This window comes from Harpia harpyja, chromosome 11 (genome assembly GCF_026419915.1).
Source record: "Harpia harpyja isolate bHarHar1 chromosome 11, bHarHar1 primary haplotype, whole genome shotgun sequence".
NCBI classification, from domain to species: domain Eukaryota; kingdom Metazoa; phylum Chordata; class Aves; order Accipitriformes; family Accipitridae; genus Harpia; species Harpia harpyja.
The window spans coordinates 4,317,689-4,337,519 of NC_068950.1; the positions used below are offsets into that span (position 1 = coordinate 4,317,689).

The 19,831-nt window shown below is 41.4% G+C and overlaps 1 protein-coding gene across 1 annotated transcript in view; it reads right to left on the reverse strand.

Annotated features, from left to right (window-relative positions):
* Positions 1-73: 73 nt before the first annotated feature.
* The window catches only part of MLLT1 (MLLT1 super elongation complex subunit), a 32,670-nt gene continuing 12,912 nt past the window's right edge, over positions 74-19,831 (reverse strand). The window contains exons 4-12 of the mRNA XM_052801355.1: positions 17,530-17,673; positions 15,760-15,885; positions 13,446-13,991; positions 9,641-9,728; positions 8,710-8,821; positions 7,301-7,400; positions 7,006-7,077; positions 5,167-5,238; positions 74-4,650 (exon numbers count right to left, since the gene is read on the reverse strand). Of these exons, the coding sequence (XP_052657315.1) occupies positions 4,522-4,650; positions 5,167-5,238; positions 7,006-7,077; positions 7,301-7,400; positions 8,710-8,821; positions 9,641-9,728; positions 13,446-13,991; positions 15,760-15,885; positions 17,530-17,673 (1,389 nt within the window). The 3' untranslated portion in view covers positions 74-4,521. The remainder of the gene's footprint in view (positions 4,651-5,166; positions 5,239-7,005; positions 7,078-7,300; positions 7,401-8,709; positions 8,822-9,640; positions 9,729-13,445; positions 13,992-15,759; positions 15,886-17,529; positions 17,674-19,831) is intronic.

Sequence of the window (19,831 nt, forward strand, 5' to 3'; positions counted from 1 at the left end):
ATAAGAAGGCACTTCGGGAAAGCCTCGTTGCTGTCCATGGAGAAGCAATACAACAAACAAAAAACGCTTGAAGTTTTACTTTTCCATCTTACTTTATTTCACTTTTTCTAGAAAATTCCTCCATAGTTCCACAAATTTAACAAAAAGTTTAAAATTCAGGACAAACAATCCTGTAACGTATTACAAACATGATTTTTTTTTTTTTAATCTTGAAGTTAGTCTTGGGCCAGCTGAATTTCTTACAGCCGAGTGAAGAATTCATTTCCCAACACAACTTTTAAAATCCTCAAGTGACAAGGTATTTAATACCTCGGCTCTAGGCAGAAATACAATTAAAAATTATCTAGAAGTTGAAGTACTTACATTTTTCTTTAGGAGTGCAAACTCATCTTGTCAGTTTTTGATGGCTATTTCTCGCCCCCAGGAAAGCAATACCAATCGATTTTCATCTTTTTAGAAGTAATACTCATACAAGGTGCACGATGGTTGTCTACAGCATCGACACGAGCGTGCCAACTAGTGAGTGCCAGGCACCTGGGCTAGGAGAGAGAAGCTTCGTCCGAGTACACCGCCCGTGCTCCAGTGCGTTCGCCAACATGGCAGCTGAAATTTGCAGAATCAGAGTGACTCGGGTCTCTGCTCGCAGAGAACGTGACAGGGCAAGCTCCGTAAGGGAAGTTTAAACCTCTCTCACCATCAAATACGTTCAAGATCTGACAAAAACTGCTTCTGGATTGTTGCATCAATTGCTTTGCTAGTTCTGATGCTACCACCGCACACAGCAATAGAAGAACTGGTGGCAAAATCATTGCACTTCCATGTATTCAGCCTGACCACGGCACAGCCAGTCTCGTTACCTACATGTCCAATATTCCTCAGCTGGTGTTTTGGGATCCAGCCAGCCTTACTATCCTTTTTTTTTCTTTTTTTTTTTTAAACAGTAAATGTCAGTAATCAAAGCCTCAAGGCTTAATACATACGCAGACCAAGACAACAGGAAAATACTCCTGACCCCTCTTTTGCCCTTTAATACAAAGGCCAAGGACAAAGGAAAAGCTGTGTCCTGATCTTACCTCCAACACGATTCAATTCAAAGCAACTCTGAAAGCCTTCAGACTGATCAGCACTTGTTTGTGCCCTCAGTAACAAGATGAAGGACACTGAAAAGTAACAGAGTTCTGTCCATTTTCCTTGGAAAAACCATTATGGCTAGAAGTCAATTTTGGATATATTTTTTTTTTCCTTTTTTTAACAATGCAAGCTACTACACATCCTCGAAGACCTGAAGCAATGCTGACAGCAGCACTGCCACCTCCTTCCTATAGTACAATAATCCATCCATGCTCTCAAGAGTGACACAAGAACAAACACTTTATCCACAAATACCTGTACACGGCATGTTCAGAACAGCATTCAGCCAGCCTATAGAGAATCTACACAGGGAACTCGTTCATATGTAACTAGAAGGGGACACAAGATGAGGCCCAAATTTGACCATTCTTTGTTTGCAGAGTCATTCCTCCTGTGGTCCCCGATGCTACCACATACCCCATAAAACAACAACTCTGTAGAACAACTAAGTACTTGCAAGAAACCTTTTAGTAACAAATCAGCATGTGCACACAATGAAAAAGAACTATTGCTGGGGGAACAATCCTATTTCAGGTTTTCAAGGAGATTATAAACAGTCTAAAAAAATCCATGTGTAAAATACTTCTTATAAAAACCAAACAAAATTCCTATCAATGCTCATTAGACTTCACGAATAAAGTCGGTTCCAGGACAGGACGATGCCACAGCTGCAGGCAGGAGCCCCGGGCACTTCCAGCCAAGTTCAGGAACACCCTCCCACACGTGTTCTTGGACTGGCTGGGAGCAGCGTGACCATTCAGATCTTAACATAAGAAGAGGGAAGAAGGGAGGTGGCACCTCTGATCCCTCGTGGGGTAACTCTGGAGGCTACTGACAGTCCCAGGAGAAATACTGCCAGGATGGGCAACACGGATGCAACAGCTGTGGGAGTAAGTTACCTGGGTGGAGAGAGGAGGCAAAGACCTCAGGGGATCTCGGGCTCAGGCTGAGCTACCACCTCTGCTCCTATTGCTTCGGGGACAGGACAATGTCACCAACCCCACCCTTCACTGGGGGCAGGAGGCATCATGCGCCAGGGGCTGCTCTGCACGCCCAGGGAGCCAAGTCTGGGGCCGTAGCGACCGCGCAAGGCTTGCCTCCTCCACGCTACAGACCCAACAGAGACCACGAGTAGTTCACACGTACCCACCACGCCTAACACAGCACACGGGAGAGTCTGTGACACTCGTGGACTGCGTCTGCCGTCCTCCACCACGGTGCATCCTACTGCCAACCAAGACAGGACTGCCGCTCCTCCTCTTCCCACTGTCCTCCACCTTCTCAGCATGTGTACATTTGCGCACAGGGTTTCTATCCAGGCTTGGCATTGTCCATCAAGAAAGAAAACAGCTGAGATCACTGTTGTGACAGGGTTTGCACCTGGTATGAGCTTGATTTTTTTTTTTATATATATATATATATATATACACACACACATATATATATATATATACACACACACACATACACACACACACGACACATGAAAGATGGTACAAAGACAAAATTAATGGGAATCGGGTCAACATGACCCAACTCAAACAAGCTTATCATCATATTGCCACTTAAGTTGATTAGTTGCAACATTTCCATGATAAAGAAAGGGGTAACCCAAAACAAGGGACTGTAATTTCATAATGGAGAAGGGACAGCAAACCCTGGAGTGATATAACCCCCCAGCTCCCACACGGGGCTTTCACAGATATGGGAGGTCCACTCATGAGCAGAGGGCTCCTCTGGACCACAGCTCTCCTCCTCACTGCCTGCAGCCCACTTAACATTTGGCAAAAGCTTAGACACTGATTGGAAAAACTGAGCAATTCTTAAAAAAAAAAAAACCCCACCCCCCACAAAAACCCCCAAAACAACAACAAAAAAACCCAAAACACAAAAAAATCAAAACAAAAAACAAAACAAAACAAACCCAAAACACCCCCAAAAAAATGAAATTAGGGAACATGAGTGTAACACAGTTTGGATGAAAGCTACAGGACTTTCCTCACACCAACCTAGACAACACTTGGAAGTCAATACTAGTTTAACTAGAAATATATGAATGATTTTAGATTAGTGTTTACTGTTTCCTGCCATTTCTTGAACAGGCAGCAGGGTGGGAGAGGGAAGAAGAAACAAACCTGACTTCACTTCTTTTTACATCAGCGCTTTCCAGGTGTGTCCCAAAGATAAAATTCTCCCTTGTTTTGGTTTTCCCAAAGTACAGCCACTACTATAGGGGCCACTGTAGGAGATTCCTCTTTGAGAACATAGAACAAAACCAATCACGTATTTTGGCAAAGTTATTAAACACTGACAAATGAAAAGACAACAGGTGAGCCCCTTCCAGAGCACAAAATGCTTTGAAGATTGCTGTTCAGCTTCCGTACACTAAAAATTGTCCACAAGAGGCATTTTAACAAACAAGTCAAATCTTATTAAGCGCCCTTCCCCTGCCATAGCCATTAAAAAAAAAAAACATAACAGAAAAACACACCCTTAAGATCATAAGACCCAACTAGGCCCTTCTTATACATACAGTACATACATATATATAATATATATATAAAATATACAGCTTACAGTTTTGTAGTCCTATTACAGTTAAAGCAGACTGAAAGGAGTGAGACTTTGTTTAGGAGCTCAGATCAACAAACAAGACATCTCAAAACCCCAGCGGGAGACAGCAGATTCTAGAGGCCTCTTCAAAGAGCACAAACTGTCTCTGCAGGAAGCTGAAGGTCCTGCGCGTGGAACGATGCCCTGTAGGAATCGGGAGCCAAATTACAGCAGTGCTCTGTACCGAACCGCGGCAGAACTAACTTGCAAGTGATCAAAACTGGAATCTGTCCACTTTCCTCTTTAGCAGACCAGCAGGACCCCTGGGAAGCCTCCTCTGTCATCAGTCTCTTGGCTAGCTTTGTAAAAGCCAATCTCGCTTACACAGCATGAACGCTTCTTCACAGAGCTGGAGGAAACGGGACTCGCTAGAGCTCTCCGCAGGCAGGCTGGTCCCTAGATTTGGTGAAGAAAACATCATCCACACTTCTTCAGATCTCAGAGACGCCTGAAAATGTGCTCTTAAAACACAGTTTCTCGAAGTAAAACCAAAAAGGTCACACTGTGCAGCTAAGTGCAGCACATCTTTTGCTCTACTCAGGACCTGTGCCCAAGCGTACTTATGAAGCTAGGGAGGACAGACTCAGCAATATGGGTGCTTGTTTGAAGCCTACAAGAAAGTGCAGCTGGCTGTGCATTCATAGAGCATGGCTGTTCTCTAAGGCAGTGCTTCGGGTGAATCAAGATAATAAGAAGGCCTAGTTCCATGGGTTCGTTTCCTGGTACCAATAAACGGGATTTCTGGTTTCAAAAGCAGCCTGCTTCTAAGGCCAAGCGTCATGTTGCTACTGCTTCCAAGTAGCTCTGCAGCTTACGGACGGTTGTCTCATCCAAGGAGAAGAGGTCAAAGTCAAAGGTTGTGTTGGTAACATTAAAATGCCCGGTTTCCTCAATGAGATTTACAATCTGTACAGAAAGGAGACAAGCAAGGATGTATACAGAGACCCCATAAAGATTAAGTACAGCAGAAAGGCCAGCAGATACAAAGCAACCCATCCAGTCCTTTTCTCATCCCTTTAGAATAGCCTCAGAGATGAGAATGTCTTGCAACATGAAGGGAATGCTCTCCCAAAAAAGCAAACCAGCTCCTCCTGCATGCCTGACTAGCTCAGTCTGGGAAGTGAGGTGGGCATATTTCTTTCCTTTTAAATTAGACCAAGAGAGCCCAGCTTTGGGACCACTACCTGGATGGCACAGGAAAGATGCACAAACCACATTTCTGTATCTTTTCCAACAAAAACATTGCATGCACATCTGATTTTTTTTTTTTCTGACATATCTTTGCTTTCAAAGTGAACCAGACTCTCTCATGAAGGAGAGGCAAGTGAAAGGTCAAGCATCACAGGGGTCCAGCTGAGACCCTTGGACACAAAGATTACCAGAGTACAACAGCTTGCTAGAAAGCTGACAAATGATCTCTACCTGCTGTAGCACATTGCGCTCTCGTAGTGCCATTAGTCGCCTGTGAAGCTCCACTAATTCATCAGTGTAGGCCTGTAAAGGAGGCATGAACAGAAATAGTGACATATGTGGCATGTTTGTATGACTGCTAAAGTGACTTGCCTAATGAGGATCAGAGGAACTTGAGGCCCTTTCAGACATGTTCCTATTCCCAATTTTTCCCTAAATTTTTTACTGCCTCCTCCATCCTTATCAAGTACCCGAGACTAAAGACTTCACATAAATAGGGATGGTCTTCAGACCATCAGCAAGACTATTTAATGACACCATTAAACAAACACCTGTAACCAGCTTTAAGAAGTGGTCAGAACCTTTGAGCTTAGAGGACCTCAACAAGGTGAAGTTCACCTTGGTGAACTTCAGTGTGAATTCTTCATCAGCGGGTTGTACTAATGAACTACTCATTACCTGAAACTACCTACATCAGTGACCAATATCCCAGCAATCTGCTGAACAATGATTTGTTTTTAGGTAAGGAAAAATTCTTTGAGTGCACTGCATTCCCTGGTAGTTTTACATACACCACAACGGTAAATGCAGAATTGTTTAAAAGCTCAACATGTTAATTGTTCTTATATAAGGGTCATTTGGTTTTTCTCTCTTTTTTTTTTTTTTTTTTTTTTAATTTAGGCAGCCAACAAGGCAAGTTTCTGTTGGCACACTATCGCTTACAGGGAATAGATTCTTAATCTGTAGATTGAAAATTGTTCATGTCTGTATCAGCAAAACTGAACTAATTTCAGTAACTGTACCAAGGCAAAAAAAAAATCCTAAACTCATCCCCCCGCAAAAATTTGTGAAATATACCCCTCCCCAGCACATTCACACAGAGACAAGCATTTTTCCCAAAACACCCAAACAGTACTGAATGCTATGCTTGTTGGGAGAGCTAGTATCTCTTATAAAACCTCTGACAGTTGGAAAAGCTGATGGTATTTCAGGCACTCTCTTCAATGGGTCTCAAGGGTGATCCCCTTCTATCTGTATTAAGTAGTCTAATAAAAGATACTATTACCTACAAACCTTGCCCCAGATAAGCCATCTCAGCTATGGTTAACAGCGGAAGATTTTGTAGCTAGCAGGAGACTCAGACGCAAGTACCTCCAAGATCACACTTAAATCTAACATGAAGTGATTAACCCATGCTGTATTGTCCTGTTGAAAAAGTGTTCATACACACAAGTGAAAGCTAAAGACTGATTCTTTGATTACTGTAAGGACCTCAGGGATTAGACTAAGGAAAAGTATTAAGCTCCCATTTAATTGATTTCTTTACAAAAAAAGTCACAGTGGGAGAACCTTCTGGACAACTTGGGGTTTGGCTATTTGCTTGCGAGTTAGCCATGCCTTAAGAGCATGTACACTGCTCTGCTTTCAGTGGAGGCAAGAAAAAGGGAATTTCATTGAACAAATAAAGGTTTCAACTAACCCAGCAAAGCGAGCATCAAGCAATTTCTAATTTGTAAGATCAAAGACAGATGAAAACTGCCTTTTAATGAAGAGGCACTTGCCACCACAGCAGTGGCCAGATCATTGGTTCAGACAAAGGGCAGACAAATAAAACAGTTCTAACATTTTGCATATGGGAACAAACTGGGGGTCCATCTATTTAATATACACAATTTCTGCAGTGTCACTCTCCAAAGCCTGTCCTTTCAACATCTGTTTTTCATTACACTCAAGCTTTCAACCTGCTGAGACAGAACAACGTGAACAGGCCAGGCTGATTCAAATTGTTTTCTACACAGAAACGTTAGGGAGCATCCAACAGTTCTATGATATGCAAATCCTCAGACATACCTTGTCATATGTTCCCTTCTTCAGGATCTTCTCTGGCTTGTTACAAGACTCTGGGCTTTTTCTTCCAGATGCCTGAGGGCAAAAGAAATCAACATTAAGGGGCAAAGTTAGTTCAGACAACATGGTGGTTTAATGGCTTGGATGCACAGCACTGAACAGAGAAATTACCTGTCTGATGAAGACAGTGAAATAGGGAAAATTTGGTGCAAGTCAGAACTAACACCATGGACTGAATACAGTGCAGGAACCAAGAGTGGTGGAAAGTAGTATTGTAATGGCATGTAGGATGCAGTACCTTGTTATTTGCTGGGGGCAGTTTCTGACCAGGAGGTGGCTCTCGACTTGGCAGGCAGGAATCTGCACTGTTATCACTGTCGCTGTCACTAAGGCTCAGTCTGAAAAACAAGCAGCAGAGAATTAACATCATCAGGTAACAGGAAACTTACTTAGCTGTCAACTGAACCACATAGCTTTAAGTGAAATTCTCTTATTTATCATAGACTTATAAATTGTCTGGGAGAAACAGTCAGTCTGTAATTTCCAAGAATCCCTTTCTTCCTAGCTGATGGCACCTTTGCCATCTTCCATTCCCTCAGCAGGCAGAGTAGGGAGTTTTAGTTTACACATCACAGCTAGCAGTTGAACTCTCATACGCAAGTCCACTTAGAACAACTGAGTAAGTACCACCTGATTTTCACAAATGGCAACTGTTCATTTGGGGGATTCATTCCAAGACCACCAAGTACCTGCATGATCAGCTTACCAACACCTCCACTGAAAACATAGGCCAAAAAAAAAAAAAAAAAAAGCATTTAGTGTTTCTGTTGTGACCTTTGAGATTTCCTATTTATTCTTGTTCTTCTTGTGGCCCTACAGATGTATTATAGCAGGTATCCTACTTTTGATGAGCCTGAAAAACTCTTTATTACCTATCCCTTAAAGGTCTAAAAAACATCCTTCAAAGTCTCTCCATTCCTCTTTTAGTTGATAATGACAGAGTGCAACAATGGCTTTTTTGTTTGTTTGTTTTTGGTGAGTGCAAGCATCACTTGAAATTTGCAGCTGCTATCTGGGCCAAGCCTTTGGTTTCAAATATTCAGCCTGAGACTCCAGATTTGGCTACAACAGCGTTTCCTGAGGGGAGAAGGATGAAATTCAACTATTTCCATTGACTAAAGCAGGAAACAGCTGTTAACCAAGTCCCATAGGAGTCAAGTAACCAACTGTCAGCACACACTATCGGCAGACTAAGACTTCTCAGTTTTGTATCAGTCACATGCAGTAAGAAGAGCACACATGCTGACAGCCTCCACAACACTTCTCTAATCTCTGCAGATCAAAGGTGTCACACACCATTCAGCTCAGCAGAGATCTGAAGACAACAATTAGGTGACTATTTTAAGGGGCTCAGTCACTAACACCTGCAAAGCTCAACACGTACCACTTCGCAGTGGCTTCCTCTCTTTGAGCTCCGGTGATCTCTCCTCATCCAATTCTGTTCCCAGCCTGCTGTTGTCATTGACTCTGTATCCCTACTCTGTGCTAAGTACTCCACACATCTGCCCTTTCTCTCCTTCTCTCACACTTTCCTCTCACGCATAGCCCCATCACTTTGATTCCTCTCTCCAAACGGAGGGCACACAAAAATACCAAACATGGAGGGCAAAAAGACAACAAACATCTTTCTTCCTGATTTGTTACCACCTGGAATCCCGGCTGACTGGGTTTGCTTTGACTGCTGCCTCTTCTCCAGAGGAGCTGTCATCATCATCTGACTCCTCAGACTGTAGATCTTCCACCATGGAGCGCAGTGGGCCTGGGATCAGAGGGGAGAAAGCAATTCAACACCAGGACACATGCAGCAGAACTCCATCCAAGCTATCTGATCTAAACTGGATTAGTGATTATTAAGATACATCAAGATTTCTCAATAAGACGTCACTGGTATTTTCATTTTGCACAAAGATATTGCTAAAAGACACTGTATTCCAGTCCCAAAACTAAAGCAGAGTCGACAAACCTTACACCTGCCATAAAGCCACCCTAGCCTCCCCCCAAATCCTCCCACTCTCTTCTGAAATGAAAACAAAAGGACACATTTTTCAGGCGTTTGGGGACTATTTTAAATGTCACTCAAGAGACAGTACTTGTAGTAACCCAGCATATGCTAAGATTAGAACATTTACTATTGCCGCAGTATATGTCTTTGGATTATTAGTGGAGGAATCTGAAAAAGAAGCTATGTTATGCACTGGCAAAGTGATGAATGTCACATTTATAATTTTTAATAAAACATATGAAATCGGAGAAGAAATATTCTGGTGACACTATAGATCAAGCAGCAGCAAACACATTTATAAACTGAGGCAGAAACCAAAGTCAACAGGGAAAGAACCAAACCCAGAGAGATACCCTACTCATAAATTAACTGCCAAAACAAGAAAAATACTTGTTCGTGATTATGCTACGACATTATTGCCTTTTCTTGCTGAAGCGTCACAGCTTCAACACATGGTTGCATACAAGAAACCATACTAGCCTTATATATGTTGCTGGGAAAACAGATCTAATTCTCATGAGCCTTTTAAGGTTATGCAAGGAAGATTTTTAACAAATTTTATTTCTTGCAACACACCTTGACTGTGGTTCTGAGATGGCTCGAAATCAGAGTCAGAGCTGGAGTCGGAGCTGGAGCTGGAGTTGGAAGGGCTGGACTGGACAGACTTAACCCCCCATAAAAGGGAAAAAAAGAAAAACAATCTTAACCTTTCTAATCTGGAAAACCAGTGCAGAGCACAAAGCACAGTGAGACAGAAGCATTGGAGCACTCTACAACATCGTACATCACTGAATGCAGCTCTTGGAATTACAAAAAACATACGAAATGCAAGGTGAATAAAAACAACATTTACGAAAACTGTAGCTCAGCACTCCTGGGCAGTGGCATCAACAGCTCCCACCAAAACTCTTCACGCCACTAGTTTCAAATAGCCTCAAGTAATGAAATATAACACCTGAAAAATGTCGAAGTGAACATCCCCTTACTTTGAAGTGTGAAAGATGACTTGTATACAACCTAGAACAAATATCAAAGCCCTCTTAAAAAAGTATATTTATTGTAACCCACCAACATTCCCTCTGAACACCCTGTACTAATCATTAAACACAGAAAGGACACCTATCCTAACTAGCTCACTTGACTCCAAAATTAGTTCTAATTTATTAGTATACCCTCAAAGCAGTTGTCTCTACATCAATTTGAGCAATCCACTGTACTGTTTCCAGTTTATTGTGAAAACATAACATAACCAGTTAAACTCTTGCAAAACCAACTCCACTGACTGTCAGCATTCAACAGAAATGCCAGGAGCATACTATGCAGTAAGAGTTAGTAAAAAAGGTATAACGAACTACTGCTAATAACATCATCCAGAAACAAAGTTTTAGTGCTACGTATGTGTTTAACATAAAACCAGATATTGTACAGCAATCACATGCTTTAGCTTAAATGACCGCGAGGTGGCAGTGAAGGCTAAATCAACTATTTCTTCCCCAATAGCAGCAGCGACTATTACAATAATCTTAAAGGGGTTTTGTTACTCAGTAGGATCTAGTTTAAAGATTCTCAATGTACTGTAATATTATCTTGCCTTTTTAAAAGCAATTCCCTTGAAATTTAGCATTTCAATTTCATTGCACCATTCCTGGGAATACACCTATTACTTCCACTACCAAATCCTTATGCTAGAAAAATCACACATTCCCATTGATCAAGAAACTTTACTACAGAAAGCGTTAATACTATAAAAACATTGTAAACGGGTAGAAAGAGGCACATTAGCAGCTTTGGGCATTAATAAATGAAAGCAGTGGCAGGACTTTCATCCCAATACCACCCTTCCCTATAATTTATCACCCAAGTATTGTTAAGAGTTTCATTTATTCAGCTGTAAGAAGGCAGGGAAAAATGTCAAAAAGAGGTATTACAACCCTTGTGAATTATTCAGTAGCAAAGGAGAATAATTTGACAATTCCAATATCTGATATATTGGCACACTGCAGCAGCCCTATTTGTTTAGAAAAATTACTACGTGAAAGCAAAAGAACAGTATTTTCAAGACAAAGGAGCACAGCTCTTGTGTCTTACCCACAGATTCAATCCTAACACCCTTCATTCCTGATAATCTAGCAGGTGTTCCCTTAAAATGACTTAACAGGACCTCAGAAGCAGAGGTTGGAAGTTGTATAGACCCCTGTCTTTTCTTTTGCCGTTAACCCTATCAGCTATTTCAACCAGGAGGCATCCAGCTGGACATGCTCTGCATGCTCAGGCTGCAGTTACTGTCACCGTGATATGACAAAAGCACATGCCGACAATGGAAAAAAGCAATCCTGCTCTCACATCTCAGCCTCTCCCTTTTGTCAGCACTAGCATTTAGGCAGCCAAGCATGAGGCCAGTTCAGGGAACTGGACTTGATGGGGGAAGGAAAAAAAGGAGAGAAAAAAAAAAAAAAAGAAAGGACAACTAACTTTCAGCAGGAGCTGAAATGGAAGGAGAAACTCCTCCAGCCCATTGCAAAGTCACACGAGCTCTCATGCCAGCAGCACAAATGAGAGCAAGACTGTTCCTTTCAACAGCAGCCTGCAAAGATGTCAACTCAAAGCAATCGTGGAGTTGCAGCCTCAGAGCATGTTGCACAATACGTTGGCTGCAGCAGCAAAGCTGATTTAAGAGTTTCCGGGCCCCGGTCCACCTCCAGCTGCTCATTCGCTTTAGTGATGTGGCTTACCACACAGATCCACAAACAGCTGTACCAGTACAAACGATGGAGTAGCAAACTGCAGCGCTAGGAGCAAAAAGAACCCCCCAGGGTGGAAAAGGAATTCAAACAGTCTTCTCTGCTGATGCCAATGCATTATGCAGTTATACCCTTAAGCTTCAAGTTCCACAGAAACCTAAGCTGATCTGACTGGCAGCTGCCACGGTTCCCCCTCCATCACACTGAGTATTCCTACCCTCCTGGGCTAGCACTCAAATACCTCTGTCAAGCATCCAACAGACACAAGAGCTGGTGCAAGAGAGGACACAGAAGCATAGAAAGCTTGGTGGGGCAGGACAGGACTGCAGCAGACGCTGTGGACCCACAACCACAGTTTGTGGTTTCACGGAACAGTCTAAACAGCACTATCAGCTTACAGCTGCGTGGTGAGTCCCAAGAGGATGGATGACACCTAAGAAATAATGAAGTACAAGACACTCAGGGCTTAACAGAGATCAGCAGAGTACAGAAGCTCACAGTGAGGGCCATGTATCTGGAACAGAAATGACAGGCTTGCTACACACTGATGCACTTCAGGTATAAGGCTAAAAGTGGAGAGGAGTGGCCTCTTTTTAACACACAAGCTACACATTTAATCCATCTGGAAAAAAATCTTTGCAGAGTAACTTGAATTAGCACTTCCCCAATAAACTCTTCTACTGGGAATCCTTTGCAAAAAATCCTTTCCGAAATAAACACATCAATACTTACTGTATCATGGTGCTGATTAAATCATAATATGAATTGTCCCTAGAAGATTTATTCTTGTAAAACAAATCTTTCTAAAAGTGGTCAGTAGGAAGCAGTTTAAAAATTAATGTGACATTATCCTGTGAATCCTATTAGAAGATATATGGCTTCTTTATAGCTAATACAAAATATACAAGCAAAAAGTAGCGAGAGTTTGGATTTAGGTTGCGACTTTCCCCTCCTACTTTTTTTTTTTTTTTGCCTTCTTTTGGAAAACAATTTTAAGATGACAGAGGATGAGGAATGTTTTTCTTTGTAAAAAGGAAAAATATTTAGACAGCTTTTAAAAATAGTAGTACAATAACATAATTTGTTTTATGTTTTACAACACAACTTATTTAGGTTTAGTGGCATGCGGTTGTATTTTGAGCTTTAGCCAATAGCACGTTTCTTACGGGCCATGTCAGGAATAGGGGTTTTTATTTACATTTTAATACTGGTTGGTTTTTTTTCCAGAAACAAAACTGAAATTATTTGCTCCTTTTCTGAATCAAGATCACGTTCAAAAACATTATGTTATCATAAGCAGGTAGAAAGCTTATCTGTGCGTACTATACTCTAGCTCTATAAATGTCACTGCAAGGGATGAACAAGACCCATAACCTTAAACTCCAACTTTTAGATAACTCTGCCTGCAGATAAATCTAAATAGAACTGCATATCTGAAACAGGAGGTAAACCAGGCAGCAGTAACGATAAATACGGATAGGATTTTCAAAGAAGAGTTTTATTTGAGATACAACCCAGCCTAAGCATTTGCCAGTCTGGTTCTCTATCTTGCCTGAGGGAGTATTTTTGAACATCTTTTTCACGCGCGGATTTAAACAGCATACTTATAAAATTCAGGTAAAGGACAAATCCCTACTCACCTCTGACTTGAAAGAAGTTTCATCCTCTGAATTTGACTCCTCCATTTCCACAGGCTTTTTGATCTCCTTGGCCTCACTTTCAGATTTTACCTTTTCCACTTTGGCATTCATCTTCTCCTTGGTTTGTTTCTTCTCTGGATATGAGGAAGACGAGGTTCTGGGAGATGTCCCTAGGATATTCTTTACCCCTTTGGAGCTACTCTTTTTTTGTTTTTTGGCACTAGGCTTTGGTGACTCGACATTGGAGGGCCTCTTGCTGGAAGACTTTAACTCCGGCTGTGGCCCGCCCTTTGGAGAAGTGTTCTCCAGTTTGGTCTCCTTCACGGCCAGTTTTGGTTCCTTGAAAGCAGCTTTTGGAGGTGCCTTCTCCTCCTTAGGCAGTTTGTTCTCAGTTGGTTTTCTGGAGGAGTCCTTCAAAGGCTTGTTTTGTTCTCTTTCAAGGTCTTTGGAGGAGTTTTTGCTCTCAGAGTCTTTTCTTGGCCTCTCTCTGTGCTCCTTGGTTACTTTGTGTGGCTTGGATGCCTTGCTACTTTCCTTGTTTGCATCCTAAAATTCAGCAACAGAAACATGCAAGCTAGGTATGAAATTGAAGCTCTGCACAGAATTATAAACACATTCTCATAAATCACATTGAAGCATTTGTTTCATGTAGACATCCACCCACAGATACCTAATGTACTTATCTACCTCTGAGGTAAACATCTAGATTTCCCTAAAGCTGATGGAGAGAAACTGACAGTAGGCACTTAAACATCTACCTTGGAACAGGATGAAACATGTTTCACAAATGCCTGTTCCTTTCCATGGTCTATAAAAGGAGGTCTGTAAACATCTATAGATGTTTAGTTCAGATTTAATCTGCAGGGTTAACATCTGAAGCCAGATAAGAGGAAACTCACTCTAGCTGTTACGCAAAGTCATACTTCGCACCATATTTCAGAGAAAAAAACCCCAGCAACTAAAGAGTTTTTTTTTAAGGTTAAATCACATCCATGGCAAACGCCAAGTTATGATCGCAGCCTAGCCCCCAACTCACACATCAACCACATCAACCACACCGCAACTTCAACAAAAATGCTGAATGTCCCTACAACGATAAGAGAGCCGAAGTCTGTGATATCAGCAGGCATTTTACCACTTTTAATAAGAGCTTTAAAACACCAATCATTAGGACCCTGCCCATCCTAAGAGTCAGGTACACAGGAAGGCAAAGGAGTAATATCCTTTGCGAATTGTATGTGAACTCAAAAGACTTATAGAAGCGGGTCTTGTGGGGAGACACTGGAGTATGAACTGGACATGCTGAGATGCAAACACACATGCACCTCTGAAGGCAACCTGGAGGAAGAGAAGCAGGAGACTATTGTCTCTTTGGCTACTGGCAATTTTCACCAGAGCTTGGGTCAGAACCCTTTATTTCTCTTCCGTCTTCTGTTTTCTAATGCTTAATTTCTGACCAAAATTAAATCAGCCACTAACAGATAAGTCACCTTTATTCTGTTTCATAACATCAACATCAAAAAGCATGACTGAAGTGCCAGAAGCGTTTAGAGGCCTGAAGAAAACGGATATCAGAATTGATTTACACTGTAATATGAATTGCTGTTAATATTTGTGACTGTTCAGGCTGATAGTGTACGTAATCTGCTTCAAAACACATTGTTTGTGGATTGTTTCTCCTATGTAGAATTATACAAAAATAATACCATCGCGTAAGTGAAAAAAAGAAAACTTAAGGTTCTTCTGAAGTCTCAAGAACTAGATGCTGCTGGATGCAAACATCAGGTCTTGAAATCACTAGTTTGACCAAGTGCAGCATATTTTATGTTCTTCACACCACTACCCTAAGCAGTCCTAATGACAGAGGAACTGCTGACTCTCTACTCAGCCTTGCTACTAAGAGATGCAAGGACTCGAGTGCAGCTTTACATGACATGTGAAAAGATGTGAAAGGTATGTGAAAGACCCACATAATTCATCCTCAGCATCAAGGATACAAGTCAGAACAATCAGAGAGGACTTCATTCAACTTTATCTTCTGTAGCAGATCAGGAGGAAGATACGGTTCACCAAGAATTCCCAGTCTTGGACATTTAATTTTCTTTTCAAAATTTCCCTGGAGAGAAGTCTAGCAAATCATAAAAAGGCCTCCTAAATTATTATAAGTTCCAGACCATTACCTAGTGAACTACAGAGTACAAGGAAGAAGGTTGCAGAATTAAAGTAGCCAGAAACAGCTGCTAAACAAACTCTTACTAGCAAGTCCTGAAAGACTTCTTCACCTCAGGATGACACAAAAGCATGCTTCACTGACCTTTGACCCATGGGAGGGTTTGGTCTTCTTGGGATCAGAGAAGGCAGAGAGTGGTATTGTGGGTAACATAGGATAATCTGGACTTGGCCTTGAAACAGTTTCTGCTCCTTCTGGCATTACCATTACCTAGTAATAAAGAGAAGAAAAATTATGTATGAGTAAAGTCGCGTGGACTATTAACACATGATTATGTTAAGTCACTTGCTCAATTAACACACTATTATTCATCTTCTGAATGTTTTTTCCCCTGCTTAAAGGCCATAAAAAGATATTGTCTAGGTAATGCTCAGTTTCAAGGCAACTCCTCAAATACAGAACATTAAAACCACAAAAAAAGTGAAAGGCAACATGCAATATCAAGTATCTTTCCCAAAGGGAACACCAATATTCTGAGCACAAGCAGGCAATAAAGCTCTGGACAAGAACTGCGTGTTCTGCTGCAAATGCTTTTACCCTGCAAAAGGGTAGCAAGATAAATCTGGAAGGAATGAGCAAGACTTCATCAATTTAGGAGAAGCTGAATTCACTCATTCGGGCGGGGGGGGAAGCAGGCCTTGGGTGTCTTCCCTTGACAATATCTTAACACCAAGCACTGAGCTCCATGAAACACTTTTCTTCTTACCTCCTCTATATTCTGCCAAAATAATCCTGTTGAAAATTTCCACTAGATGAATAGTATCAACAGTGATTCACAGATGAAACACCTCAATACATAAGGAATACAATAATGCACTACAAAAATCCTAGAAAGCAAATGATGTTCCAGCCATCCTATGGCTGAAATAAACACCTTCCTCTTTGTGCCCAATACAGAAAAGCACTGGCACACCGAGGAAGTTCTGGACAGATCAGCTTGGAATTCTTGCCGCTCCCGAGATTTATTATTGACAAACTTCCCCATAGCTTTTTTACTTTTCTAATTTTTCAGGCTAGAAACATGTTTTTTCAGAAGAAAATTTTGCCAGCAATTAAGACCATCTCAAATAAAGTCCTTGAACAGAACATAATTATACATTACTATATATGGAGGTGTCTCAGAATACAGTCATGACATCCTCTGTCTGGTTAAAAACTTCATGCACTTCATGGCTTGTACTAATTTGCCTACATCTTGTAGTTATTTGAGGATCATTTCTTTAGTTTATCACTGCATATTACTTTCCCAGAAGTAAGAGTTCATCCACTGTAGCAAGCCATATCTTATTGTGCCTTCAAGAGTCTATTTTTTTTCCTCCCACACCCATTTTCACTCTATATTCTAACACTTACCCTTAATTTTTTATTATCTAAGCCACAAGCAGCCGACCTCAGGTTTAGAGGACATTTATTGACCAGGAAGTGCTAAGTATTAGGCTTTCCTGTGGCAAAAGTGAGTAAGGAATAGACTGGAAGCCTCTCCCTTTTCTTGAGCTTTTCTATACTGATACAGCTCACGACACTAGGAAGGTCACAGATAACTGTAACTGCCTGATGGACAGCGTGCAACATCCACAGAAGACATCCATTTCCAGAGGGGTTTTAGTGCTTTGATATTAATGGTCACATTTAAATTGAAAACAAAGTGCCACCAATCACACCAGCAATGGTTTAGTTCTGCTTCAAGTGCTGCAGTCGTATAACCAGGAGTAAAAATTGGCTGGGTCATCCTTTAAGTGAACGTAGAAAACTGTAGCCTGCTGGGCTGCAGCTAAGAAGAAACCTCAGAGCAAAACGAGATCACTACGCAGTTTAGCAGAACCTCTTCAGATCTCCAATCCCTTTGGCACTTACCCCTCCAGCCCTAATGAGTTTGCGTCTGAATTCCTTGGTGGGATTGTTGAAAGTCAGTTTCTCACAACGAAGGTGGTTCACAGGTGGATTTCCCTCCAAATTTAAGAACAGGTCATATGTGAAACAAACCTTTTTCGGCTCCTCCTAAAAACAAAAAACACTTTGGGAAAACGGAAGAAGTTTGGCAAGTACACAAAGTCAGAGGATTCAAACAGTCACTCCTGAAAATCCCAAATAAACCACTGAGTAAGTGTTGCCTTTATAGAGTTTTTCATCATGAGATCAGAGAGCTAGAAATGAAACTATTTGTGCCTAAAGTGCCTGAGGTTAACATACCGTTCATCAGAAACTCAGACATGGCTTTTCACTGCAAAAGCAATGCACGGACAAGGATACTGACTGAGAATTGTCTGTTTAAAGCCATTCAAGTCTTCCTAGGAAAGCAGATTCACAAGCTTTATCCACTATTCTGTTTTCACTGAAATTCAGATCCTATCTCCTTTGGGAAGCAACTGAACTATAAGTATCAATATTAAGAAAAGCATAATCCTTTATTTAGAGAAGGAACAACTTCTAAACTCACAGGATCTCTGCGGGTACTGAGAAAAGATTAAAAGCAGTGGTAAAAGGATGACTCATTTTGTAAAATCCTTTTCAATATGTATATTGCAGGGGCTGAATGGGAACATATCCTAAGCTTTTGAACTTTCCAAGGGCACTTTCACTGAAGAAATCCGGAGTTTGTATGCATGTTGGGGATCATCTGCGCCTCACTGGTTTTGTTCCACCTGCTGCAGAAGCACAGCAAATACTCTGCATTTGCAGTACAGAATGGAAGAAATTTCTTCCTTTTTTTCTCCCCAAATGGCAAATATTGAATACTTCTTGTGTATTACAAATATCGATACGACATTTCCTGGTATTATCTTGTATTCTGCATTTCAAGATGAAAACTCAAAACGTGGCAAACCACACAGAGCCTTACAGTACATTCAGTATTTACATGAATGCATCCCACATGCCTCATTCAATGCGCAACATCAAGCAGCTGCACAGCAGTCTTTTCCACAATTCATATCCAGCAGCTTGATTTCCTGGTGTAGTTGCATTGTTGTATGGGAACAGACGCCGCAGGCTTCTAGCTCAAGCCATTAGATTTGCTGAAAATAGGTTGAAGCATCAAACAGCTTCAGACCACACTGATTCCTGCTGTTTGCTTGGTGGATACTAACGTCACTAGAGAAACCATTTCTTGTACAAACTATACCTCTAATAATAAAAAGTGTGGTAACCACACCTGGTTTACATCAAAATCAGTACCCTAAGCTCACCTGGGAGTCAAGGTCTTGGGTCTTAACTCCCCAAACAGCGGAAGGCAGACATCTAAGCAGACACATACAATAGAACTGTCTCCCATTAACAAGCAAGAACACGCTACCAACACGAGGGTCTTCAGACCCTCTTTTGGAAAAGTCCTGAAGAATCCATGCACACTTGAAGGGGTTCAATGTCTACTAAAACAGATGAATGGCAAGAAGAAGAGAAGTACTTGCAAAATACACTGCATTGTCATTTTCCTCTTTTGCTACAACCATTCTCATTAACTGAATCATTAGTGAGCTCTGCATGTGTGTGCTTACACTGGAGTTAAAACAGCAGCTGTAGAGGGTCCCTCAAAGTCTAATAAACTTAAATGAAGGATGAATAGAAAACCAAATGTGGCCTAAGAATGGTTTCTAAAATGCTCTTCCTAGTTTATAACACAGAGTAAATTGATCTTGGTTATATTAGCAAAAGCAGGCTTTAGTCAAAGCTGTTAAGCCATCACATTATCAGAGCTCTGCTTTGTCATTTGCTTGTTTGCTTTCAGAGCAGGAGAGGGGAAGCAGATTCATTTCCCTTTTATCTTAGGTATCCCATTTTTTATATACACTCAAAAGCAGAGAACCTCCCAAATATTTATCGTACCTCTGTTGAGGAGCTTCCACTTTTTGTAAAATTAAGACAGTTTTTCAATGTGATTTTTCTCCAACTCAGAGATCACGACCGCCCTGGGAACCGAGCCCTAGCCAAGTACCATGATCATTAAAATATCCTTTGTATCGTCTCAGGCCATCAGAAGCCCCCCACCCAAGTGAATAGTTAAGATTACAGCACTCCTAAAAGAACGAGTACAAAAGTCTCAAAGCAAAAAGCTGCAAATAAACATTCTTTCCTTTACTGCCTTCACTGACAGCTAATGATTACAGCTCAAGACACTCCAAAGCTTAACCCATCCGGTCCTCCCTAAAAAGTTCTGCCC